General features: G+C 43.1%; 1 protein-coding gene across 1 annotated transcript; it reads right to left on the reverse strand.

Annotated features, from left to right (window-relative positions):
* Window positions 1-2,025: 2,025 nt before the first annotated feature.
* On the reverse strand, window positions 2,026-25,171 carry panx1 (pannexin 1). Its single transcript, NM_001130256.1, is given in 5 exon segments — window positions 2,026-3,663; window positions 5,856-6,517; window positions 7,426-7,655; window positions 9,074-9,213; window positions 24,897-25,171. Coding segments are annotated over 5 exon segments (1,287 nt in total). The 5' UTR covers window positions 25,078-25,171; the 3' UTR covers window positions 2,026-3,589.
* Between the last annotated feature and the right edge of the window lie 810 nt (window positions 25,172-25,981).

The raw sequence follows: 25,981 nt of genomic DNA on the forward strand, positions 1-25,981 counted from the left end.
CTAAAAATCTCCTGTTAAAGGAACAGTAACGCCAAAAATGAAAGTGTATTACAGTATTTAAAATATAATGTACTGTTGCCCTGCACAGGTATAGTTGTGTATTTGCTAAAGTAACAGTAATATAGCTTATAAATAAGCTGCTGTGTAGCCCCAGGGGCAGCCATTCAACTTAAAAAAAGGCACAGGTTCTATAGCAGATAACAGATAAGCTCTGTAGAATATAATGGGGGTTTATCTGTTATCTGCTATGTACCTGTGCCTTTTCTCCTTTGAATGGCTGCCCCTGAAAGTTGTGTGTACCTGGTTCAGGAAGATTAAATATAATAAATAAATATAATAGTCATAGTGGCAGTAAAGGCACTCAGTTTTGGGTTCTCAGTTCCTCTGTATATATAATATACAGTTTGGTTATTTCCCTATGGGACCACACTGTAATTTAGATCTTTATAAACGGTGCTTAGTGAGTACATCAGTTATAATCGGAGCTTAGTGATGTCATTTCTGTCACATGTTGTAAATTCTTAAAAAAAAAAAAATTCCCCAAACCTTCTCTCAGCTTAGCCAAATACAAAGGGAAAATAAATGTACATTGACCCAATGGTAATTGCATTGCCGCTCCCTTGGCATTACAGGCCAGACCAGCGCTTCCTGCACAATGGAAGCGGCACTCGCTCATACGGGGAGTTACGGCCAATGTACCATGTAAAGATTCGCTAGCGAGCGTACGTGGCCATGAATATGCATCTGTAATAAAGGGCAGAACACTTAGTGCAGATTTATATTGCGGCGCAGGCAAATAATCAAGCTTGTTGCTAGGCAAAGTTACGCAAATGAGGGGAAGTAAACTAGGAAGATATTGGGCTAATAAGAGAGAAGCTGCCATGTGAATGCTGACTCCTATGTCAGACTTGGGGAGCTGGGGTCCTTAACCAGAACTCCCAGTACCCCCATAGACTTCCGTGACTCTCCATTCTAATCCCCAGTTTAAACAGAAGGACATTTTGCACTGAAACACTTTTTCCCCCAACACCCGAGTCTATTATCAAATGGCTAAAGCATGCTGGAAGTTGTAGTCCATAGACACCCAGGGCTGTGTTCTTAAAGCAATACTGCACCACATAACAACTAACCACAAAAGAATCATCCAATCAGATTCCTTTCTGGTAACATGTAAATCCAGCTCCATGTTCTTCCTGCAACTGGAAGGATTAAACAACCAACCAGCAGTCTGTACCCCCCCCATGTTTTATTGCAGATCATTGAGCCAAAATGACACAACAATCGCTGTATACAAGTATTTTCTTCTAATACAATGAACTACATAAAAGTCAGATAGCAGCAAGATGACTGATGAAGTGCTGAGAATCCAGGACTCTGATTATGATTCCATTCGGTCGCATCCATTGGGATGGATTTGGTGGTTCAGCCAAACCAAAAAACTTGGTTCAATGCATCCCTAATAAAGACAGGCAGCTGGGATTGGCTAATTTAATTAGAACACAGACCCTGGGGCTCATTTATAAACGAAGCGAAACAGATTTGCCCATCACTAGTTGCCATGAGTTACAGCCCAGGAGCAAATTAGCCCAGTGTTTTAAAATGACCCCCTCTATGTCAATGGCAGTTATGGGGTTAAAGAGCACCCGTTACCAAAGTACTCACTGTTAGGGTATGAAAAAGTATTTTCTTTCTTTATAAATAGTTTTTTTTTCTGCAATTGGTCTTTATTTTTTTTAAATAATTTTTTAATTATGTAGCTAAGTTCCAATTTACCCTAGCAACCAGGCAGTGGTGTGAATGAGAAACTGGAAGATATATAGAAATGGGCCTGGCCCTTTCCCAAGGGTGTACCCCTTCCCCACGGCCAGGAAACCTCCTACTGCGTCAGACACATCCTCGTAAATCCACTATAAGGAGATAAAGATTAGAGCTGCATTCCTTAGCTCTGAAAGCATACGCCAGCTCCATGAAACAAATGAAATAACGCTTCAGGTTTTGTTCCAGTGCTTTAGTTGCCCTTTAAAGAAAAAATAAAAGCCTTTGTAGCACTAGAGATACTATAATGGTACCTAAGGATTAGCAACCAATCAGATATTTGCCTTCCGTAGTCTAAATGCATTTGGCAGATGACAACTCATTGGCTGATGAACCCTGTAAATGTCCCAAAATGCTCTCACTGTTGGTTGTACTTACCCTTTACTATGAAGCATGCTGTTTCAGTCATTCTACTCACTAATACGAATAGTAAAATACTAGGGCTGCCCCCAAAACCACTCTCTATTCAGAAGGCATTTGTATCTATTCAACATTAGGGGTTGGGGGCAGATTATGGGAAGCGGGAGACTGGGGCGCCCAAAAGCAACAAATCTTCCCTGTCTCCAGCATAAATAAACTCTGTACCATAGAGGGGCCTATTACAGAGAGGGGCTTTAGGAACTACATGTGTCTATACACAGACAGGCTTCAACTTGCCCTTTCCTGACTGGCCCCGGTATCGGCCAAACTGTGCCCATTCAGCCAATGACTGTGCGGAAGCCACTCCCATTGGAACAGCTTTATGGTGAAACGGGGGGAATCACCCTGATGTTGCCCCCTACTAGGGCAGCCAGTTTGGCCAAAGAGCTGGAAGATTAGGAAACCCGACCAATGAGTAGAACCTTACGTGTGTCTTTTTATCATGTAAAAATCATCGTAACCTTTGGGTCCATTCACACTAAGAACCAAAGCAGTCCGTTGTCCCAGGCCGAACTTGTGATAAATTAGCGCTTTAGGCACATTCATGGGCGGCTGAGCGGCTTTAGTACCATTTTAGTCCAACCCAATGAGTCGGTACCAAAGGTGTCAGGGTGTGTCTGTATGAATCAATGTCCATAAATCCAGAATGAACCGTGCAGTTTGGGCAGCCATGAGCGGACCTTGTCTTTCAGCAGTCACAGACCCACTGCCCCAAACCTGTGGGGCCCCATCAATGTTCCCTCACAATCAGATTCCAGTTTGATAGCAGAGTGAGCCTCATTCACACATGGGCAAATGCGGCGCTGATACGGTCAGGTGACGCCGGCCCATACGGGCGCTGGATCAAAACACTATAGCATTTATACACTGGTGTAAAACGGGGGGAGAATCAGCATCAAATCAGAGGGCACAATTCTGTAAACAGTTTAAAACAAGAAAATAACAGCAAAATAACAGCAAAATAACAGGGATATGGCGGTCGATGAGCACTTAAATAACTTTACACATAAATAAGAAACTGTACAGCCCTTGCCAACAAAATACAGCAAATTGTAAAAATAAGTCCTAAAAAAGGTTGCAATACATAATGACTTTACACTAGGGAGGTCCGGGTGGATTCCCTGCATCCCTGAATCCAGCCAACAACTCCCAGCAGCCTGGATCCCACACACAGGACCCCCCGACGCTAAGGTGCAGTATCCATGAACAGCAGCTGCAGGCTTTATTTACTATAAAACCATAACCCCTGAGTGAGGATTCCTACAGTCACTTTCACAATGGGACCTCTGCCTTATGGGTAGAGCCGATTCTTCTGATTCCCCATCATTTTGCCAATTCCCCACACAGCCGGCACTCAGCAGGATGAATCCAGCAGCCGCTGCCGAACTTTCTTTTCCTCCGTTTTCGCATTGTCACTCGAGGGCTGAACTGTAGAAAAATTAGAGCATCTTTTTAGCAGCAGTCTCACAGCTAACAAACAACACCATCTAGTGGCCATGAATAGACAATACTGTTCTCTCTCACAGCGAACAAACAACACCATCTAGTGACCATGAATAGACAATACTGTTCTCTCTCACAGCGAACAAACAACACCATCTAGTGACCATGAATAGACAATACTGTTCTCTCTCACAGCGAACAAACAACACCATCTAGTGGTCATGAACAGACAATACTGTTCTCTCTCACACTATAAACACCACCATCTAGTGGCCATGATTAGACAATACTGTTCTCTCTCACACTATAAACAGCACCATCTAGTGGTCATGAATAGACAATACTGTTCTCTCTCACAGCGAACAAACAACACCATCTAGTGGTCATGAATAGACAATACTGTTCTCTCTCACTATAAACAGCACCATCTAGTGGCCATGATTAGACAATACTGTTCTCATTCACACTATAAACAACACCATCTAGTGGCAATGAATAGACAATACTGTTCTCTCTCACACTATAAACACCACCATCTAGTGGCCATGATTAGACAATACTGTTCTCATTCACACTATAAACAACACCATCTAGTGGCAATGAATAGACAATACTGTTCTCTCTCACACTATAAACAGCACCATCTAGTGGCAATGAATAGACAATACTGTTCTCTCTCACACTATAAACAGCACCATCTAGTGGCCATGAATAGACAATACTGTTCTCTCTCACACTATAAACACCAACTAGTGGCCATGAATAGACAATACTGTTCTCTCTCACACTATAAACAACACCATCTAGTGGCCATGAATAGACAATACTGTTCTCTCTCACACTATAAACAGCACCATCTAGTGGCAATGAATAGACAATACTGTTCTCTCTCACACTATAAACAGCACCATCTAGTGGCAATGAATAGACAATACTGTTCTCTCTCACACTATAAACAGCACCATCTAGTGGCCATGAATAGACAATACTGTTCTCTCTCACACTATAAACAGCACCATCTAGTGGCAATGAATAGACAATACTGTTCTCTCTCACACTATACACAACACCATCTAGTGGCCATGAATAGACAATACTGTTCTCTCTCACACTACAAACAACACCATCTAGTGGCAATGAATAGACAATACTGTTCTCTCTCACACTACAAACAACACCATCTAGTGGCAATGAATAGACAATACTTCTCTCTCACACTATAAACACCATCTAGTGGCCATGAATAGACAATACTGTTCTCTCTCACACTATAAACAACACCATCTAGTGGCCATGAATAGACAATACTATTTTCTCTCACTATAAACCAGTGGTTCTCAACCTTCCTAATGACGCGACCCTTTAAAGGAACAGTAACACCAAAAAAATTAAAGTGTTTTAAAGTAATTAAACTATAATGTACAGTTGCCCTGCGCTGGTAAAACTGGTAAGTTTGCAACAGAAACGCTACTATAGTTTATATAAATGAGCTGCTATGTCAACACGGGGGCAGCCATTGAAGCTGGGAAAAAGGAGAAAAGGCACAGGCACATAGCAGATAACAGATAAGCTTTGTAGAATATAATGGGGTTTTATCTGTTATCTGCTAAGTAACCTGTGCCTTTTCTTCTGTAAATGGCTGCCCCCGTGGCTACACAGAAGCTTTATTATATAAACTATAGTAGTCTTTCTAAGGAAAACACACCAGTTGTACCAGTACAGGTGCATTACATTATATAGTAATTACTTTTATACACTTTAATTTTTTGGTGTTACTGTCCCTTTAATACAGTTCCTCATGTTGTGGTAACCCCAACCATAAAATTATTCCTAAGACCATATGAAATATGTATTTCCCAATGGTCTTAGGCGACCATTGTGAAAGGGTCATTCGACCCCCAAAGGGGTCCCGACCATCAGGTTGAGAACCGCTGCTATAAACAGTGACCAAAAGTAGACTGTGACCTGCAGCAGATTTATTGACCATAACAGTTAGGTAAGTGTTGTCCCTGTGTTTATACTTTTATAGTACATCTGTCCATTTAAAATAATATTTATATAATGGTTTTAATATGGAATCAACAAACTTTCAGGTTTAGGTCTTTAACCAAGGCTGGTAAATAAGCCCTGGTCTGTAGGGGCAAGTTGCTTGTAAAACTAAGAAGTTTAGGATTTACCTGTAAGTTCAACTTCATTCTGTTCCGTATTGTTTGGCACCTCAGACGTGCATTTAAATGCCAGTTTCCCATCCACTGTGTCCGTCTTCACCGTTCCTAAAGAAGTTAAGTACTGTATGGTGTCGAAGTTCTCCCCGGTGTTTTTAATATTCTCCAGCACCTTGAGGAACTTGTAGGATTTCAGCTCACTGACGTTCTCCTCCAGGAACAGAAGGAACAGGCTGTGGTCATCGTAGGTTTTGGACGGAGCCTGTTGGACACTGAAGGTTGGTAGCACCTCATAAACCTTGAGCACATTAGCGGTTTTCCTGAAGGGAACCAGCATGGCGTAAATGATAAACGGCATTATCAGCACGTAGATAATGAGGTTGATGTAGCTGAGAAGCCGGAAGACCCCCACGGCTATGAGTTTGCATTGCACTAAAGGAGGCAGCGCCGTGTCGTTCCTCAGGATCCCCGTGCGGATGTTACAGGTGAACTCGTCCGTCAGAGAGAAGAGGCTGATATAATAGCCCAGGTAGATACACGCCGTGAATACGATGATTAGCGTCACCACCCGGCAAATTAGGTATTTGATGATTAGGCCATAGGAATTATTTTTTGTCTTCAGATACTGCTCCACGATTGGGTACTTGTAGTGGCTCAGAGGGATTTCCCACAGGCTGGAATAAAAGTGCATATACAGGTCAGATGCTGTAAAGCCACAAGCAAAAGAGCAGCTTTATAGAAAAGAATCACATAGGGTTCAATAAATGAAACTGGTACCGACCCCTTCATGTATAAATATAATAAGTATTGGAGATACAGATTGCTTTCCACTCTAGAAAAATAAATAAACCTCATTTATAGTTTCCACCTCTGCAGCAGGTTTAACATAGCCCCTCCCCTACTCCCCCCAGCAGCAGGTTAAACATAGCCCCTCCCCTACTCCCCCCAACAGCAGGTTAAACATAGCCCCTCCCCTACTCCCCCCAGCAGCAGGTTAAACATAGCCCCTCCCCTACTCCCCCCAGCAGCAGGTTAAACATAGCCCCTCCCCTACTCCCCCCAGCAGCAGGTTAAACATAGCCCCTCCCCTACTCCCCCCAGCAGCAGGTTAAACATAGCCCCTCCCCTACTCCCCCCAGCAGCAGGTTAAACATAGCCCCTCCCCTACTCCCCCCAGCAGCAGGTTAGTCTTAATTTTTTTTTTAATTGCGTTTTTTGAATGATCTTTTCAATTTGGAATTTCAGCAGGTCTCTGGTTGCTAAAGTCCAGTTTAACCTAGCAACCCAGCAGTGGTTTGAAAAAGAGACAGGAATATAAATAGAGGAGGGCTGAAATAGAAAGACAAGTAATAAAAAGTAACAATGAAAATAAAACTGTAGCCTCACAGAGCAAAAGGTTTTTGGCTGCCGGGGTCAGTGACCCCCATTCAAATAGTCAGATGAAGATGGCAAATAATTTGAAACTATAAAAAAAAACAACGACCAATTGAAAAGTTGCTAAGAAAAAAAACATTCTATAACATACTAAAAGTTAACCTGAAGGTAGGCCACCACTTTAACATAGCCACGCCCCTCCTCTTACCTCTGTTGAAGGTTCTCACTGACAACAGGCGAGTTGAGTCCATCTCTCTTGTCAGAACTGTTCAAATTATTGGCAGCCTTGATGTCTTTGATGTCCCGGTTGTAACATTTGTCAAGTTCCTCCATTACAAACTTGAGGTCGGAGCTAAGGTGGGGGGCAGCCGTGAAGCGCCAGAATAAATTTGGCAGGTAGAGAAGAACAGCGACAAGGAGCAGGATATACGGGAAGAACTGGAAGGAGATAAGTGAATAATAACCTGATATATAGAGGTCCTGCAATGTGTATGTGAGAGACTGACAAATAATAACAGACAAAACGTAACCTCTGCTTTAACAACTTTGCCTTTAAATAGACTGGGTGGATAAGACTAAAGATTGCGATTGGCTCGTTTGCCAAATATCTGATCTTCTCCCGATACGTCCACCTACAGTGTGTGATATCAGGCAAATTTGATTACTCGGCCCTAGGGCCAAACAATCGAAGTAAAATGCCAGATACATGGGCCATCGGACCAAGGACTGCATCGAGTCGATGCAACAATGCAGGAAAACTGACAAATAGTCTTCCGCTGCCCCCAAGTGTACATTAGATTACATTACATGTCAGAGTTCTAAGGGCTGCAGTGTATGAGCCCCCAGCTATGGACCGGCACCATCTGGGTTACATGTAGTGGCGTTACCGACGCTTTACCAATGCTGATTTACTGACTGACCAGCGGGTGTTAAATAAGTAGCTAGTTTGCCTCTAAATGCCCAAGCTCTGTAACAACTGCCTAAGGCAATATGAGCTTATGTTCATTACAGAAAGCATGGCACAGGGCAACTATAATAATAATGGGATCATGGTGCCTTTAAGCACAAATATAGACTGGGTAGGGACAGCACTGAATATTCTAGGGTAGCTAGTGCCCAGGGACAGCCTGGCATACGGAAGGGCAGTACCCTTTTACAGCTAGAAAGTCAAAGCTGTTACACTATGCTGGGTATGGGATTCCCTTGTGCCTCTGTGTAGATGGAAGGGAAAAGACTAAAGGTCCCCATACACGGGCCAATTCTAGCTGCCGATATCTGTCCCTTAGACCAATTCAGCAGCTTATTGGCCCGTGTAGGGGCACAAACGACAGGCCTGCCCGACCAATATCTGCCAGATATCGATCAGGCAAGTTAAAAAGTGTACTCGGATCAGGGACCGAGACTGCGCCTATTACCGGCGTTCTAATTCGTTCTAGTTCGCATTAACCTAAATTCACCCGATATCACCCACCCGTAGGTGGGGATATCGGGAGAAGATCTGCTCGAGCGGATCTTAACGTGTGGCCACCTTTAGGAGCAACAGCATGTTACTTAGAATAAGGACATGGCAATACTACTGGGTAACATCTCAATGTGCACCATCCTTAGATTCCATTTACAATCCATGTGAACAAGAGAAAAAGCGTGAAATGTGGAGTTAAATAGACATTATATCTCATATGTAATAAAAGGCACTAAGTTTGCCCATGAGCAGTAACCCATAGCAACCAATAAGATATTTAAACAGGTGACCGGTAAATGCTACCTGCTGATTGGTCGCTATGGGTTACTGCTCCTGGGCAAACTTTGCGCTGTTTATTACAATACCCCTATATGTGCTACTGTCTGGGACGTACCTTATGCAGCCACAGGGGGACATTCCCAGAGTCGCTCTGAGAGAGGTGTTTTTGCTGAACTGCTGCCCAACAGAAAGAGTCGACGTACGCAGCCTGGCGCCATGAGAAGGATGTGGGGGCAAAACAGCTTATCTGGGAACCTGCAAAGAACAGAAAAGGGATACAATGAAGCAAAAAATAATAATGTTCAGGGGCGAGCTGCATATAGACACTGCATATATTCCTTTATACCACAAACACTGCATTAGATTTATTAAGCGAGTATGTGAGGTTGCCCCAATATGATTGGCTAAGAATTAAGAACCTATAATGAACCTTGTAGGCTAGAATTTCAAACCTCTCTAACCCTGTCCCCATCCTTATGCCCAAATCAGATTAATAACGTTTTATACTGGCCAAGGATGGGTAGATCTGGTCAAGCAAGGGCTGGGCCAACCAGATGGACCATGCACATCCATCCCACAAGGACCATATCAGAGACGAACGGGCGGAATATCTAATTATGTCGTACAACAAGGTCATGGGGCAAAAAATCTGCCTGTTTGGGGGGATTCATCAAGTTATAACTTCAGAATGAAAAATTCTGCCCCCACTGAGTTACTCAGCCATACAGAAGCTCTGTTTTATGAATGTAGCCCCGCCCAGTATAGAGAGAGAATACAGATGGAGCACACAGAGCAGGGCTATTTCCACTCTATGAAATATGAAAGCCATAGAACCCTTGGAACCTACAAATTGGAGAAAAGGATAAAATGTAGAAGTTGCAAAGAATAAATAAGTGTGAAGAGCCAATGGGGATATGAACAATACCCCATTTAGGGTCCATATTAACATGCAGGATATTGGGGGGAGTGGAACCCATGACCCGGACAGTACCAGGCTTTCAGCAGATAAACACATGAGCCAAACTCTAACTTGTGATACACAATCCCTTTTATTCTCCCCCTTATGATACAGAACCTTAATATATGCAGAAAACTGATTTGTCTGCTCTGGGGACAAGGACAATGGGCACTTTATGAACACGCGCTTGTCTTGATAGATGGGTCTGTACCAAATATAATTGGATCCTACTGAACAGAACAAGGATTTAGTGAGAAATGTGCATGTAACATTAATACTGACTGCTGACTGACAGACAGAGGGACACATATAGGAATCACATGCAGAATATTATACACCCCCATAACTGGGGCACTGAGGGGTACCCAGAGTTTGTGAACAGGACATACCCAGGGACTACACAGCCTCTTGCAATAGGATTTATTTGCCCACTCAGGTGCTCAAAGGTTCAGCTGAACTGGTTACATGTATGGGACCAGTAATCCAGATTGTTTTGGACTCTGAGTTTTCCGGATAACTGATCCCATACCTGTATATGATGTTTACAAACTTAACCATTTACTGGAAACCTTCCAAGAACATTATGGGCTGTTACAGCAGCAAACCGAGGAGCAACTTCTTAATACAGGTATTGGATCTACTATGCAGAATGCTCGGGACTTGGGGTTTCCAGATAAGGGCTCTTTCCATAATTTGGATCTCCATGCTTTAAGTCTACTAAAAAAATAATTTCAACAATAAGCCCAATAGGACTGTTCTGCCCCCAATAAGGGGTACAGGTATAGGACCATCCAGAATGCTCGGGACCAAGGGTATTCCGGATAAGGGGTCTTTCTGTAATTTGGATCTCCATACCTTAGGTCTACTAAAAAATCAATAAAATATTAATTAAACCCAACAGGATTGTTTTGCATCCAATAAGGATTAATTATATCTTAATTGGGATCAATTACAAGGTACTGTTTTTTTACTACAGAGAAAAAGGAAATCAGTTTTAAAATTCTGAATTATTTGATTAAAATGGAGTCTATGGGAGACGGGCTTTCCGTAATTCGGAGCTTTCTGGATAACGGGTTTCCGGATAAGGGGTCCGATACCTGTAATTATATCTTAGTTGGGATCAAGTACAGGTACTGTTTTATTATTACAGAGAAAAGGGAATCATTTAACCATTAAATAAACCCAATAGGGCTGTTCTGCCCCCAATAAGGGGTAATTATATCTTAGTTGGGATCAAGTACAGGTACTGTTTTATTATTACAGAGAAAAGGGAATCATTTAACCATTAAATAAACCCAATAGGGCTGTTCTGCCCCCAATAAGGGGTAATTATATCTTAGTTGGGATCAAGTACAAGGTGCGGTTTTATTATTACAAGAACAAATTCTGAGATTATTCTCAGATTATTATTAATTCTGAGTTTGTTTTTAGTCAGAAAGGAGAGACAGTAGATGGTAGGAGTTATATTATCTATAATAAGCACAATGCTGCAGAGAGAGTCGGTCACCCCTAGGCACCAGGCCCTTTGCTCACTGTCAGTCAATGTGGCTGCCTCCTGCCCGGCTTGTTATGGGCACAAACAGCTCGGGGTATGACCCAATGCCACACACAGCTCTATTCTGGGCACACAGAGGCTTCTCTGTTAGTGCTGAGTAAATAATCGGATCAGGCCGTTCTGATTTCAGATCTGCGGCGGGGGAATAAAACCAAAACATGTGAATCTGATTTAAGCCGTATAAAGACACAGTTCATTGCTGGCTTTGCTCATTAGTTCATATTAAGGATATTAGATTTAGTTATCACAAGACAGCGTGTGTGTGCCTAGTGTCCAAGGCTTGGCATAACAGTGTCCCTATCTATCCCAGCTTGGGGATTGGGCATTAGGTTAAGGGGAAGTAAAGCACAACAAACAAGTAGGGTAGAAATGTTGTACATTATGTTTTGGGCTTCTGTACCAGCCCAAGGCAGCCACAGCCCTTTAGCAGGGAAGATCTGTGCCCCGAAAGATGCCCCAGTAGCCCCCCATCTTCTTTTCTGCTGATTCCCTGCCCATACTCCGTGCTGCTGGCACTTACCTGAGCTTAGGGAATATAAATGTTATAAAGCTGAATACTAATTCAGATTCTGATTTCATCACATCTCTGAAACCGGTGAAATTAGTATCAGAATTCAATAGCCAGCTCTGTAGCATCAGTTTATATGACAGACAAACCTCATTTTGTGGTTGATAAATTGCGACAACCCCTAAGCTCAGCTGCCCAGAGCCCACTGAGCACGTGCAGTGCCACTGACACTCCTAACAAAATAAAAAATGGAGAATTCCTGAAGGAACTATCCATATTCATTTGTAGGGTTTAGTTCTTTAGGGCAGCCAGATATTGGCAATGGTTAACAAAACTATAATGCCGGGACTGTACAGACTGGTTCATGACTGCAGACATGCCATATTCCGATTATGGGCGGACTGGCAAGAACTGAAGGCATTAGCAGCTTTTGCATTTGATAGCTATTGTGGACTATAGAATACTGGGTACTACTCAATTGGTACCCAGGATACAGGAATAAGAGTGAACTGCCAGGCACACTAGTCACACCATAGGAGCTGGGCATACACAGGGCAATAAAACTTGCCAACCTGGCCCCTCCAAACCAAGTATGCAGCTTATTAGGGGCCCTCGGGGGCTCTGGACTAAACAATATCTGGACTAAAATTCAGCTGTGAAGTTGGTATATAAATCCTTCGACTCCTCAGTTTATGGTGCCACAGATTCCGACTCCAGGTACCCAAATTTGCTTCGGACTTCGCAGCCCTGCTAAATAATCAGAACTACAAATGTTATTGGGCAAGGACCAAATCAGCACGTCTCTAAATGGGTCTCCATAGGCCCCTATTATGATGTGAACGTTGGCCCAGGGGCAATAAACCCTGCTAAATGAACTTATCTTACCAAATATGCCCAGATTTACAGCAGTTATGCAATATTATTAGTCACCATTTAGTACCTACCTAATGAGTATGCAAAACATAGGCGGAACCCCAAGGTAATTAGTATAAAAACACAGAATGAATATCACAGGGCGTGCTGTTTTTTTTAATGGCTAAATGCCTTTGTTCCTGTTCATGGGGAAACTGATATTAATAGATCAAAGAGCCACCTTTATAAATGATAATAATCTTTATTTAGACTTGAATGGTAATTAGTCAAGAGAAACAACATGAAAACAAGCAGCTACAGTCAGGTGATCCCAATGGGCCAATAAAAGGGCAACCATTTGGGGGTTTTAACCTTGAAAGCAAGTCCTAAAAATAATTTAAACATTAAATAAACCCAATTGTTCTGCCCCCAATAAGGGGTAATTATATCTTAGTTGGGATCAAGTACAGGTACTGTTTTATTATTACAGAGAAAAGGGAATCATTTAACCATTAAATAAACCCAATAGGATTGTTCTGTCCCCAATAAGGGGTAATTATATCTTAGTTGGGATCAAGTACAGGTACTGTTTTATTATTACAGAGAAAAGGGAATCATTTAACCATTAAATAAACCCAATAGGGCTGTTCTGCCCCAATAAGGGGTAATTATATCTTAGTTGGGATCAAGTACAGGTACTGTTTTATTATTACAGAGAAAAGGGAATCATTTAACCATTAAATAAACCCAATAGGGCTGTTCTGCCCCAATAAGGGGTAATTATATCTTAGTTGGGATCAAGTACAGGTACTGTTTTATTATTACAGAGAAAAGGGAATCATTTAACCATGAAATAAACCCAATAGGACTGTTCTTCCCCCAATAAGGGGTAATTATATCTTAGTTTGGATCAAGTACAGGTACTGTTTTATTATTACAGAGAAAAGGGAATCATTTAAACAGAAATAAACCCAATAGGGCTGTTCTGCCCCCAATAAGGGGTAATTATATCTTAATTAGGATCAAGTACAGGTACTGTTTAATTAATACAGGGAAAGAGGAAATTTATTTCAATCAAATAATTATGTTTTTAATGTCTATGAGAGGTGACCTTCCTTTTTTCATTTAGAGCTTTCTGGATAACAGATCCCATACCTACATAAATAAAGCATAGTAATAATAGTAACGCCCTTTTAATAACTTTAGTATTTAGAGGCTGGACGGTGCATGCAGACAGCACAAAGCCAAACTGAAAGCCACTATAAGCAGTGTGTGCTTGTTTACTAGCAATAGCAACGTACTATTTGCAGCCAAGCTTTAGGCCTAGGACTATTTATGGAGACCTGTACAGCTCATTGGATTCAGCCACCAATTGCAATACGACTGCTGAATAAACTGCATATAATTCATATGAATTATGAGCACACTGACAGATCCTCTACGGCTCTGCCAAATGAGTAACAAAAGTTATATAAGCCTTTATGCAAGCCCTCGGCTGCTCCGTTCAGCTTGGCTTTATTTGCCCTTATGTAATACAGGAATGCAGAACTTAATAGCAATAGGGGTGGTTTTTATTACTTCTCTTTCTATTTAAGCCCTCCTCTATTCGTATTTCCATCTATCTTGCAAACTACTGCCTGGTTGCTAGGTTAAATTAGACTCTAGCAACCAGAGAGCTCCTGAAATTCCAAACTGGAGAGCTGCTGAACAAAAAGCTAAATAATTACAAAACCACAAATAAAAAATAAAGACCAATTGCAAATTGTCTCAGAATATCACTCTCTACATCAATGATCCCCAACCAGTGGCTCAGGGGTAACATGTTGCTCCCCAACCCCTTGGATGTTGCTCTCAGTGCCCCCAAGCCAGGGAGTTATTTTTGAATTCCTGACTTGGGGGCAAGTTTTGGTTGAATAAAAACAAGATTTCTTACCAAATAAAGCCCCCTGTAAGATGATAGGGTGCATAGAGGCCCCTAATAGCCAATCACAGCACTTATTTGGCTCCTCCATGAACTTTTATGGTGCTTGTGTTGCTCTCCAAATCTTTTTACATTTGCCTGTGGCTCCTGAGTAAGAAAGGTTGGGGACCCCTGCTCTACATCATACTAACAGTTATTATAAAGGTGAACAACCCCTTTAAGTGGATACCTTTCCACTGGCAACAATAAGAATTGCTGGTGGAAAGGCCATCGCATCACTTCAGTATTCCAAAGTCACACTAAGTTACCTCAAGTAGGCAACTTTGTGCGACTTTGGAATACCCAAGTGATGTGAAGGGCTTTCCACCACTGACTACTGTTGCCTGTGGAAAGGCATTTTGGAGCAGTTAGTAGCCCTCAATAGCAGAGAGCAATGGCAGGCAACTGGTCCGCCCAGTGGGAAACCCTAAAACAGGGATCCCCAACCTTTCTTACTTGTGAGCCACAGTCAAATGTAAAAAGACTTGGGGAGCAACACAAGCACCATAAAAGTTCATGGAGGAGCCAAATAAGGGCTGTGATTGGCTATTAGGCAGCCTCTATGCACCCTATCAGTTTAAAGGGGCTTTATTTGGTAGGAAATCTTGTTTTTATTAAACCAAAACTTGCCCCCAAGTCAGGAATTCAAAAGTAACTCCCTGGTTTGGGGGCACTGAGAGCAACACCCAAGGGGTAGGGGAGCAACATGTTGCCCCTGAGCCACTGGTTGGGGATCACTGCTATAGACTATTTCTATAGTCCTCCGACCTCCCCCTCAGGGCACAGCCGCCAGTAACGGGCTACCATTCTAGGAATCTGGCTCCTATGTACAAACAGGGCTAACCATGTGATGTTACACCTCTCCCAGCTATGCAAAGGGCTTATGGCTCACAATTTCCATCGCACCACACTTTGTTCTACAAACTTGACTGACAGGATTAACATACAAGCTTTTTTTAAATGCAAACTGATCTTTTACCTATACATTTGCATTACTTGCACTTACTCACGCTAGTACTACCTGACAGTGCAGAAAAAGAAAACGTATAATAAAAAGGAAGTTTGAGGTAAGTGGGACTTTCATAATGATAAAAAAAATTACTAAACTGGAGTTAAAGGGGACATATTGTGTGAGAAACAATGTACCAATGAATTGCACTCATCTAAATACAGAAAGAATGTGCTATCTTATATGTCTCTAATAAAATCTGTTACAATAAAAGTTTTTATTATTTTTTTGGCTACCCATGATTTCTCAGCTGAGAGTCACTGGCAGGTGTGACCCAGTTATGATTGGCTAATATGTTATAATTATGTTGTTCTTTTTATTTCTAAATGACACTGTTTACATAGCAAATAATTCACTCTGCCATTTAAACTTTCATTCTTGAACCAACAAATGTATTTGTAGCTGTAATATTGGTGTGTAGGCGCCATCTCAGTGCATTGTGCCTGAGTCTGAGCTTTCAGCCAGCGCTACCCATTAGAACTGCTTCCAGCTAACCTATTGTTTCTCCTACTCCCATGTAACTGGAGGAGTCCCAAGCCGGACTTGGATTTCTTACTATTGAGTGCTATTCTGATACCTACTGGGAGCTGCTATCTTGCTCCCTTCCCATTGTTCTGCTGATCGGCTGCTGGGGGACGGGGGGATATCACTCCAACTTGCAGCGCAGCAGTAAAGTGTGCCTGAGTCTGAGCTTTCAGAAGGAGCCAGTGCTACACATTAGAACTGCTTTCAGCTAACCTATTGTTTCTCCTACTCCCATGTAACTGGAGGAGTCCCAAGCCGGACTTGGATTTCTTACTATTGAGTGCTATTCTGATACTTACTGGGAGCTGCTATCTTGCTCCCTTCCCATTGTTCTGCTGATGGCTGCTGGGAGAGGGGGGTGGTATCACTCCCAACTTGCAGCGCAGCAGTAAAGTGTGACTGAAGTTAAGTTTATCAGGGCACCGGTCATATGGCTGTGGCACCCTGGGAAATGAAGAATATAGCTAGCCCCATGTGACATTTCCATATTAAATATAAAAAAATCTATTTGTGTTTTGAAAAACAGATTACAATGCAGGATTCTGCTGGAGAAGCTCTATTAACTGATGGGTTTTGAAAAAGCATGTTTTCCCATGACAGTATTCCTTGAATGAATAAATCATTTATATTTTGAAAGCTACAAGATGATAAATGTATACATGAAACCCTTTGCAAAGATGAATTCTATAACATCCCTTATAATTTGGGTGTCTATGAAGATTCTCATTCATCCAGGTCATGATATACAGTACCTAGCAGAATTAAGTCTAAAACAACTGGACTTTTCTTGAAAATGTTTCACCACTCATCCGAGTGGCTTCTTCAGTTCAAATGACTACCCTTGAGGGTAGTATATAAGTTGGGTGCATATTTATAACAATTATATAGAGTGCACTTGCATTTTAGAGTGCAAGTTCACCTTACAAACTACTTTGACACAACCGGACTGTAAAGCTGCTCATACAAGGGCACATTTACGCTGCCAGTTTGGCCCCTTCAGAACAATTCCACAGCTTATCTGTGTATGGGATTTCCCCAGGATTCCCCCTGACAGATATCTAGCCTAAAACCAGTCATATCTATGTTTGAAAACCCGATCGGGTGAGGACTGACCCAATCTGGGCCAGCATGCAAGAGGGAGGCAAAAATCTGTTTGTCTGGGCCCATCTTAGTTCAGGTAACAGATACACTTACAGATAAAAGGTGCCCACACATGCACTGATATTATTGTATGAAACTAAGCTACGATATTTGGTGCGTGTATGGTGGGTTGAAGAGGCAACTAATATCAGCAAAAGCCTTGAATATTGGTCGTCTTATCAACTGCCCAAGGTGGAAAAATTTTGATTGAGGGACTTGAAGACGCCCCAAAAATCGTCAGTAGCTTAATGCTGCATTAACCTGCATTAGACTAACGATCTTTCCTGCAACTAATAATTGTGGGAAAAATCGTAATTCTAGCGATTGTATATATCCTCTACAAGGGCATTTTACTTACCACATGGTAATTTAACTATTTACAAATAAGGGGATTGGGGAGGTTTTCTCAGTTGCTTTGAGTTGAAACGCTTTTCACTCATTTTTAAGTGCTGAATTCACACGCTAAATTTCTAAAGGTTTTGGATCCAATATCTTTTCTGGCCTAAGTAATAGAACTCCCCAGATCTTGTGGGAAACCTGAACTAATAATTACAAGTTTAGTATTAGGGATTGTGCAGAAACCACATAACACCCCCCCCCCCCCCCCTGCATATAATAGATGTGTGCATACTCATTGGGATAAAGCCACCGTTCCCATATAACCTGCAAGTGGTTAGTTCAGCCTGGCTGGCTCACTATCTATGTTTTCTGAGATTGCTCTGTGCTATAAACCTGAAAACAAATCTGGAAACCAGATGCCTACACAGAGCCACCTTTCACTTTCACATTTCCTTCTGCTTTACAAGAAAAGCAAACCGGGTTGTAAAAGGCAAAAAAAGGTGTTTTTAAGTAAATTAAAGGGCAGTATACACCTTTATACTCACTTGCTTAACTCTACACACTTGTCCTCTATTCCTCTGTAAACAGTGAAGTTTGTTTAAAACAAGATAAGCTCTGCATGGATAGCACCCCCCCCCCCCCCCCCCCCCAAGCTGCAGACTTTGTAAGGCTTACAGATAAGGAACAGAAACATCAAACAGAGGGCTTATGCGTGGACTATATATATTTTTAACTTATCTACTCCCCCCTCAAACAGCAGCAGTGAAAGTCGAATGAAAAGTTAACATGATCTCGGTATATTATTTAGGGGAAGACACACGGAGCTACTAGTAGCAGCTACTTTTTCATGGCTACTGAACCCCAGAAAATCCCCTGCCATAGACAATACTGAGAATTGCCTCTGCTAAAACACACATAGAAACAATTATCAGTAAATAATCAGCTTTGTCTATTTTAGTAGCCGCGACAAGTAGCTGCTACTAGTAGCTCCGTGTGTCTTCACCCTTAGTGCAGCTTATGTGAAACACGTTTATTACATTTGCACTGAGAGTTTAGGTGGATGTTTATAGCCATGGCAGCGCTACTATTTCAGCAAACAACTTAGAATTCACCCTTCCCTTTCCCACCCATCAGAATATTGCTCCCCGATCAACTACGCCACGACTGTGCAAACCCTTCCTACATCTAATTTTGGAAAGGGCCGGGCACCTACTAGTTGAAACAGCATTTACTCTGTGTCAGCAGTCATTAAGAAAGGTGAGTCAGCGGGGTAAATACCTGGCATATTTACAGACAAATGTTATTGTTATTTCTATTTCTATTCTTCCACTACTCCTGCCTGCACATCAGTACAATAATAGTCCCTGAGTGATGTCAGAGTGATAATATTACAGTTGTGATGTCACATATGTATTATAAAGAACATTATGACCCAAACTGAAATGTACAGGGATAAAACAGGAAAGTGCAATATGTACCCAGCTATAGATGAACTGCAGCTCTCTGCAAAAGCTAAGTGCTGCGGGATGTAGGGGTGCCGCGAGGTGAACACCTCCAATATAAACACTTACCATAGACTACTATGATGGATATGACAATGGCAACTGGTGTAGGAATTAAATTTTGCCTGCTCATGCCTTATCATTCACAAGGCTACACTTTTAAACAAGAACAGAGTGACCTACAGCGGAGGTTTTACACTTTTCACATAGGAAGCTATAAAAGCTAATGCTGGGCACCCCGTTTTTTTCACACACACAAAAAAAATATATATTATATATAATTTTAAGCAACCTTTCTATACACATCGGTTACAAATATCCATTGGTTTTAAAGTTATTTTTAAACACAATTGAAACTGAAAGCAGAATTTGCATATCTTTTTTGGTTCTCTGTTGTCACTGCAGATTCTGACAAGTGAAATGCTGTACAGGTATGCAACCTCATATCCAGAATGCTTGAGGCCTGGGGTTTTCCAGATAAGGGGTCTTTCCGTAACTTGAATCACTGTGCCTTTAGTTTATTAAAAACATCTTCCAATAAGGGGTAATTATATCTTAGTTGGGATCAAGTACAGGTACTGTTTTATTATTACAGAGAAAAGGGAATCATTTAACCATTAAATAAACCCAATAGGGCTGTTCTGCCCCCAATAAGGGGTAATTATATCTTAGTTGGGATCAATTACAGGTACTGTTTTATTATTACAGAGAAAAGGGAATCATTTAACCATGAAATAAACCCAATAGGGCTGTTCTGCCCCCAATAAGGGGTAATTATATCTTAGTTGGGATCAAGTACAGGTACTGTTTTATTATTACAGAGAAAAGGGAATCATTTAACCATTAAATAAACCCAATAGGGCTGTTCTGCCCCCAATAAGGGGTAATTATATCTTAGTTGGGATCAAGTACAGGTACTGTTTTATTATTACAGAGAAAAGGGAATCATTTAACCATGAAATAAACCCAATAGGGCTGTTCTGCCCCCAATAAGGGGTAATTATATCTTAGTTGGGATCAAGTACAGGTACTGTTTTATTATTACAGAGAAAAGGGAATCATTTAACCATGAAATAAACCCAATAGGGCTGTTCTGCCCCCAATAAGGGGTAATTATATCTTAGTTGGGATCAAGTACAGGTACTGTTTTATTATTACAGAGAAAAGGGAATCATTTAACCATGAAATAAACCCAATAGGGCTGTTCTGTCCCCAATAAGGGGTAATTATATCTTAGTTGGGATCAAGTACAGGTACTGTTTTGTTATTAAAGAGAAAAGGGAAATCATCTTCCAAAAACGGAATTATTTAGTTATAATGGAGTCTCTGGGAGCATTCTGGACAATGGGTTTCTGGATAACAGGTTCTATACCTGTTTCAGAAAGCCAGGGAACCCAGGATACATTAAATATTTCTACTTCTCTAACTTGAAGCTAAAATTCCAAAGCAGCAGAGCGTGTGTTCCTTAGAGCAAGGAAATAAGTGTTCCAGACTTGAGGAGTGTTCTAGACTAAATACAACTTGCACCCCACTGCAGCGCTGGACCCTATCAGCTGTGCAAATCCCATGCAGGGAAGAAAGGATTCAGACAATTTCTCTAGCTGAAATGGAATTGTTTCAGTGTGTAAATTATTAAATCTAAAATGCACAGTAATATTTAACTTCCCATTAAAAATGACAGAGGGTTTATAGATCAGCACCTAGAACTGCTGTGCAAGCAACCAAGTCCTAAAACCCCTAAAATACTGAAATGCAATTGTACCCATCAATATTTGGAAAACCAGGCATTTGGCACAGACAAAACCTGGAATATATTCCCATCTATCAGCTGGATAAATTGTACAACAGGGCAATGGCGAATGCAGTCTGGCCAATGGCTTATACACAAATTCAGTGTGACCCAAAGTGTAAAAAGTCCCTCAGTTCCCAGTTTTATTAGAAGTGTTGGGATTTCAGTGAAAGTCTGAAACAGGGAGTTTTATCTTGGCAATGACACCAATAACATATAAATGCAAAACATGCACATGGCCGGAAATCTTAGACAGATCTGCTTGGACTGTGTCCAATTACATCATTTTCTTTAATGAAATTACATTCTCCACTGCTACTGGATGCGCAAGTATTTCTCTGCACTGCGTATGGGATGCTGGCCATATGAGATTCTAGGGTTCTAAATTAGACATTAAGAAAAATTTAATTTTTTAGCAAACTGTCACAACATTGGCCATGCAAGGATAAAGGCTCGGACAGCATTAGAATGAACAGAACATGAGCAATGTGTTTCAAAAAAATGTTTTGAGCTGGGCCAACACTGTAATGGTTTTTGGCCAACCACGTAATCTACTGTAGGGATGTGTAATAAGTGTAAAGGCGACACAGGGGCAGATTTCAGCTGCCAATTCAGCCCCTTCAGACCGATTTGGCAGCTTATCTGACCACGTATGGGTAACCTTGATGGACCTACCCAACCGATATCTGGCCTTAAATCGGCAAGACCTCAACTGGGCAGGTCGGATTTTCCCATCAGATTGGAAACCGCATTGTTGATGCAGTCCTCTGTCCAACGGCCCATATTCCTGCCGTTTTAATTTGATCATTTGGCCCTAGGGCCAAATAAACAAATTAGCCCTTTATCACCCACAGTTGGTGGGCATATCAGGAGACCATCCGCTCGTTTGGAGACCTCGACAAACGAGCGGAATGCACCGTGTATGGCCACTTTTAAATGTGTGCAATAAATCCATGGAATATATGCTTCTTTAGATTTTACCTAATATTTAGATATATATTCTGCAGAGATTATATATCATTGCCATCACTGACACAGGGAGGACTTACAAACTCCTTGCAGACAGTGCCCCGGCTAGAAATGAATCTTAAGCTGGCCATACATGCACCGATGATATCGTCCAAACAGAAACTGTATGAAAAAGGTAGAATTCCTGTTGTTTCTACCTCCATATCTGATGATTCAACCCTAACCGTCTGTGGAGGGTGGGAGCGATCTTTCGTGCGACCATTGGTCGAAAATCGCTGCGTGTATGGCCACCTTTAGACCCCAGAGCCACAATGCGGAAAGTTTCCAGCTGCTTCACCAGACTGGCACAACCGACTAGACCCCCAGTTAACGGTGCATTAACAAAAAAGAGAAGCATTGTTTACCTGGACCTGTCAGTATATAAAAGGTGTCCAGTATAAGGGTGAAAACACACGGAGCTACTTCTTAGTAGCAGCTACTTTTCCATGGCTACTTAACACCAGAAAATCCCCTGCCATAGACAATACTGAGAATTGCCTCTGCTAAAACACACAGAGAGACAATTATCAGTAAATGATCAGCACTGTCTATTTCAGTAGCCACAACAAGTAGCTGCTACTAGTAGCTCCATGTGTCTTCACCCTAAGGCTCTCAGCCTGGCACACTTGGGACAGTGACAGACGGGGAGATTACGGTAGTCGCCGCGTGACAAATCTTTATTGTCGCAGGCGACTAATCTCCCCGCAATGCCATCCCACCGACTACAATGTAAATCGTGGGTGGGATGGCATACGTTGCGCCGCGACTTGCCAAAGTCAACTTAAGAGGGAACTTCAGGCGACTTCGGCAAATCGCAGCGCCGCGTATGCCATCCCACCCATGATTTACATTGTAGCCATTGGGATGCCATTGCGGGGAGATTAGTCGCCCGCGACAATGAAGATTCTCCCCGTGTGTCACTGCCCTAAGGGTGAAGACACATGAAGCTACTTAGTAGCAGCTACTAAACGCCAGAAAATACCCTGCCATAGAGAATACTGAGAATTGAATATGCTAAAACACACGTAGAGACAATTATCAGTAAATGATCAGCATTGTCTATTTCAGTAGCCCTGACAAGTAGCTGCTACTAGTAGCTCCATGTGTCTTCACCCTAAGGCTCTCAGCCTGGCACACTTGGGACAGTGACAGACGGGGAGATTACGGTAGTCGCCGCGTGACAAATCTTTATTGTCGCAGGTGACTAATCTCCCCGCAATGCCATCCCACCGGCTACAATGTAAATCGTGGGTGGGATGGCATACGCTGCGTCGCGATTTGCCAAAGTCAACTTAAGAGGAAACTTCAGGCGACTTCGGCAAACCGCAGCGCCGCGTATGCCATCCCACCCGTGATTTACATTGTAGGCGGTGGGATGCCATTGCGGGGAGATTAGTCGCACGTGACAACAAAGATTCTCCCTGTGTGTCACTGGTGAAAATGTAAGTCACCGGTGGGACAGCACACGCTGCGCAGGCGATTTCGGCAAATCACTGAAAATGCCTCACGAGGCAACTTCGCCAATTTGCCGAAATCCCCTGCGCAGCGTGTGCCATCCCCCCAGCGACTTACATTTTCACAAGTGGGATGGTAGTTTGGAGAGATTAGTCGCCCGTGACAAGGGAGATATGTCGTGGGTGACTAATCTCCCCGTGTGCCAGAGCCCTAAGGGTAAAGACACACAGAGCTACTTAGGGCTCTGGCACACGGGGGAGATTAGTCGCCCGCGATTAACTCCCTGTTCGCGGGCGACTAATCTCCCCGAGTTGCCTACCCCTGCCATCCCACCGGCGGGATGGCAGACGCGGCGGCGCGAATTCGCGCAAATCGCCGAAAAAGACTCGCGAGGCTTTTTCGGCGATTTCCGGAAATCGCCCCGCCGCGTCTGCCATCCCGCCGGCGACTTACATGTTCGCCGGTGGGATGGCAGGGGTAGGCAACTCGGGGAGATTAGTCGCCCGCGAACAGGGAGTTAATCGCGGGCGACTAATCTCCCCCGTGTGCCAGAGCCCTTAGTAGCAACTACTTGTCACAGCTACTAAACTCCAGATTGCCTCTGCTAAAACACACATAGAGACAATTATCAGTAAATGATCAGCATTGTCTGGCACATGTATCAGTCAGAACACCACAATATAAAGCCCTGGCACATGTATCAGTCAGAACACCACAATATAAAGCCCTGGCACATGTATCAGACAATACACCACAGTATAAAGCCCTGGCACATGTATCAGTCAGAACACCACAATATAAAGCCCTGGCACATGTATCAGACAATACACCACAGTATAAAGCCCTGGCACATGTATCAGTCAGAACACCACAATATAAAGCCCTGGCACATGTATCAGACAATACACCACAGTATAAAGCCCTGGCACATGTATCAGACAATACACCACAGTATAAAGCCCCGGCACATGTATCAGACAATACACCACAGTATAAAGCCCCGGCACATGTATCAGACAATACACCACAGTATAAAGCCCCGGCACATGTATCAGACAATACACCACAGTATAAAGCCCCGGCACATGTATCAGACAATACACCACAGTATAAAGCCCTGGCACATGTATCAGACAATACACCACAGTATAAAGCCCCGGCACATGTATCAGACAATACAAAACAGTATAAAGCCCCGGCACATGTATCAGACACACACACTTCCCAGCATTGCATAGAGAATATATCAGGTACAAAGTGCATTTATTCCCTGGGCACCCAATTAGCCGTGTAACCCCCCCCCCCATACCAACAGCCCGTACCCCACCCAGCACTCACCCAGAGTAATCTCCTGAGCGAAGGCCAGCGATATGAGCAGCAAGGGCAGCCCCACAGCAATGCAGGACACCAGCTTATCCACCGCCAGCTCCAGCCGCAGCCCCTTGTACTTGGACTCGGGGGGATCCTTGAGGAGGAAGTCGGAGAAGACGTACTCGGTGGCAATATGAGCTATAGCCATGGCTGGGGGGGGGGGGCAGCGGGGAAATCACGCTTTTCGGCCGCCGCACTCTTTCATACTATAAGCCCCACAAGCTTCCTAACGTGCTACTGGGCTCGGCGTGCCCGCGCCCCGGCGGGAGGAGCCAGCGGGTGCGCGCAGTGACGAGACACAAAGGTGTGAGAAGGGGCGGGGCCAGACAGTGACGCGCTGTGTGTCGGGATATTAGCCAACCAATGCGCCTGGGATTCTGGGTCACATGACCTTAGCTCCGAGAGATGGGATTTGTTTAGAATGAGGACCAGTGAAAGCTTGGCGGGAAAGGGTGGGTTTCATTGGGGTTTTTTTTAACTTTAGGAACTTCCAGCGTCTCATGTGGTGCTGATAGGGTAGTTGAAAAGCAAGTGTATTGCAGGGGCTCAGCCCCCTCACTAGTTTGCAGCTACTTACACTGTAATTTCAGTTCTGGGAGGATTTCCATAGGAAACTCCATAGGTTTTCCAGGTTTTGCCTAAACTAGGTGCTGGGTCGGCTAAAGATCTGTAGCCCGTATTTGGCTGTAAAACAGTCAAGCCCAGGCTAGTATAGGCTTAGAGCAGCCCCACAGTCAAGCCCAGGCTAGTATAGGCTTAGAGCAGCCCCACAGTCAAGCCCAGGCTAGTATAGGCTTAGAGCAGCCCCACAGTCAAGCCCAGGCTACTATAGGCTTAAAGCAGCCCCACAGTCAAGCCCAGGCTACTATAGGCTTAGAGCAGCCCCACAGTCAAGCCCAGGCTACTATAGGCTTAGAGCAGCCCCACAGTCAAGCCCAGGCTAGTATAGGCTTAGAGCAGCCCCACAGTCAAGCCCAGGCTAGTATAGGCTTAGAGCAGCCCCACAGTCAAGCCCAGGCTAGTATAGGCTTAGAGCATGGGGTACATGACAC

The sequence above is a fragment of the Xenopus tropicalis genome, chromosome 2 (assembly GCF_000004195.4).
Source record: "Xenopus tropicalis strain Nigerian chromosome 2, UCB_Xtro_10.0, whole genome shotgun sequence".
NCBI classification, from domain to species: Eukaryota; Metazoa; Chordata; class Amphibia; order Anura; family Pipidae; genus Xenopus; species Xenopus tropicalis.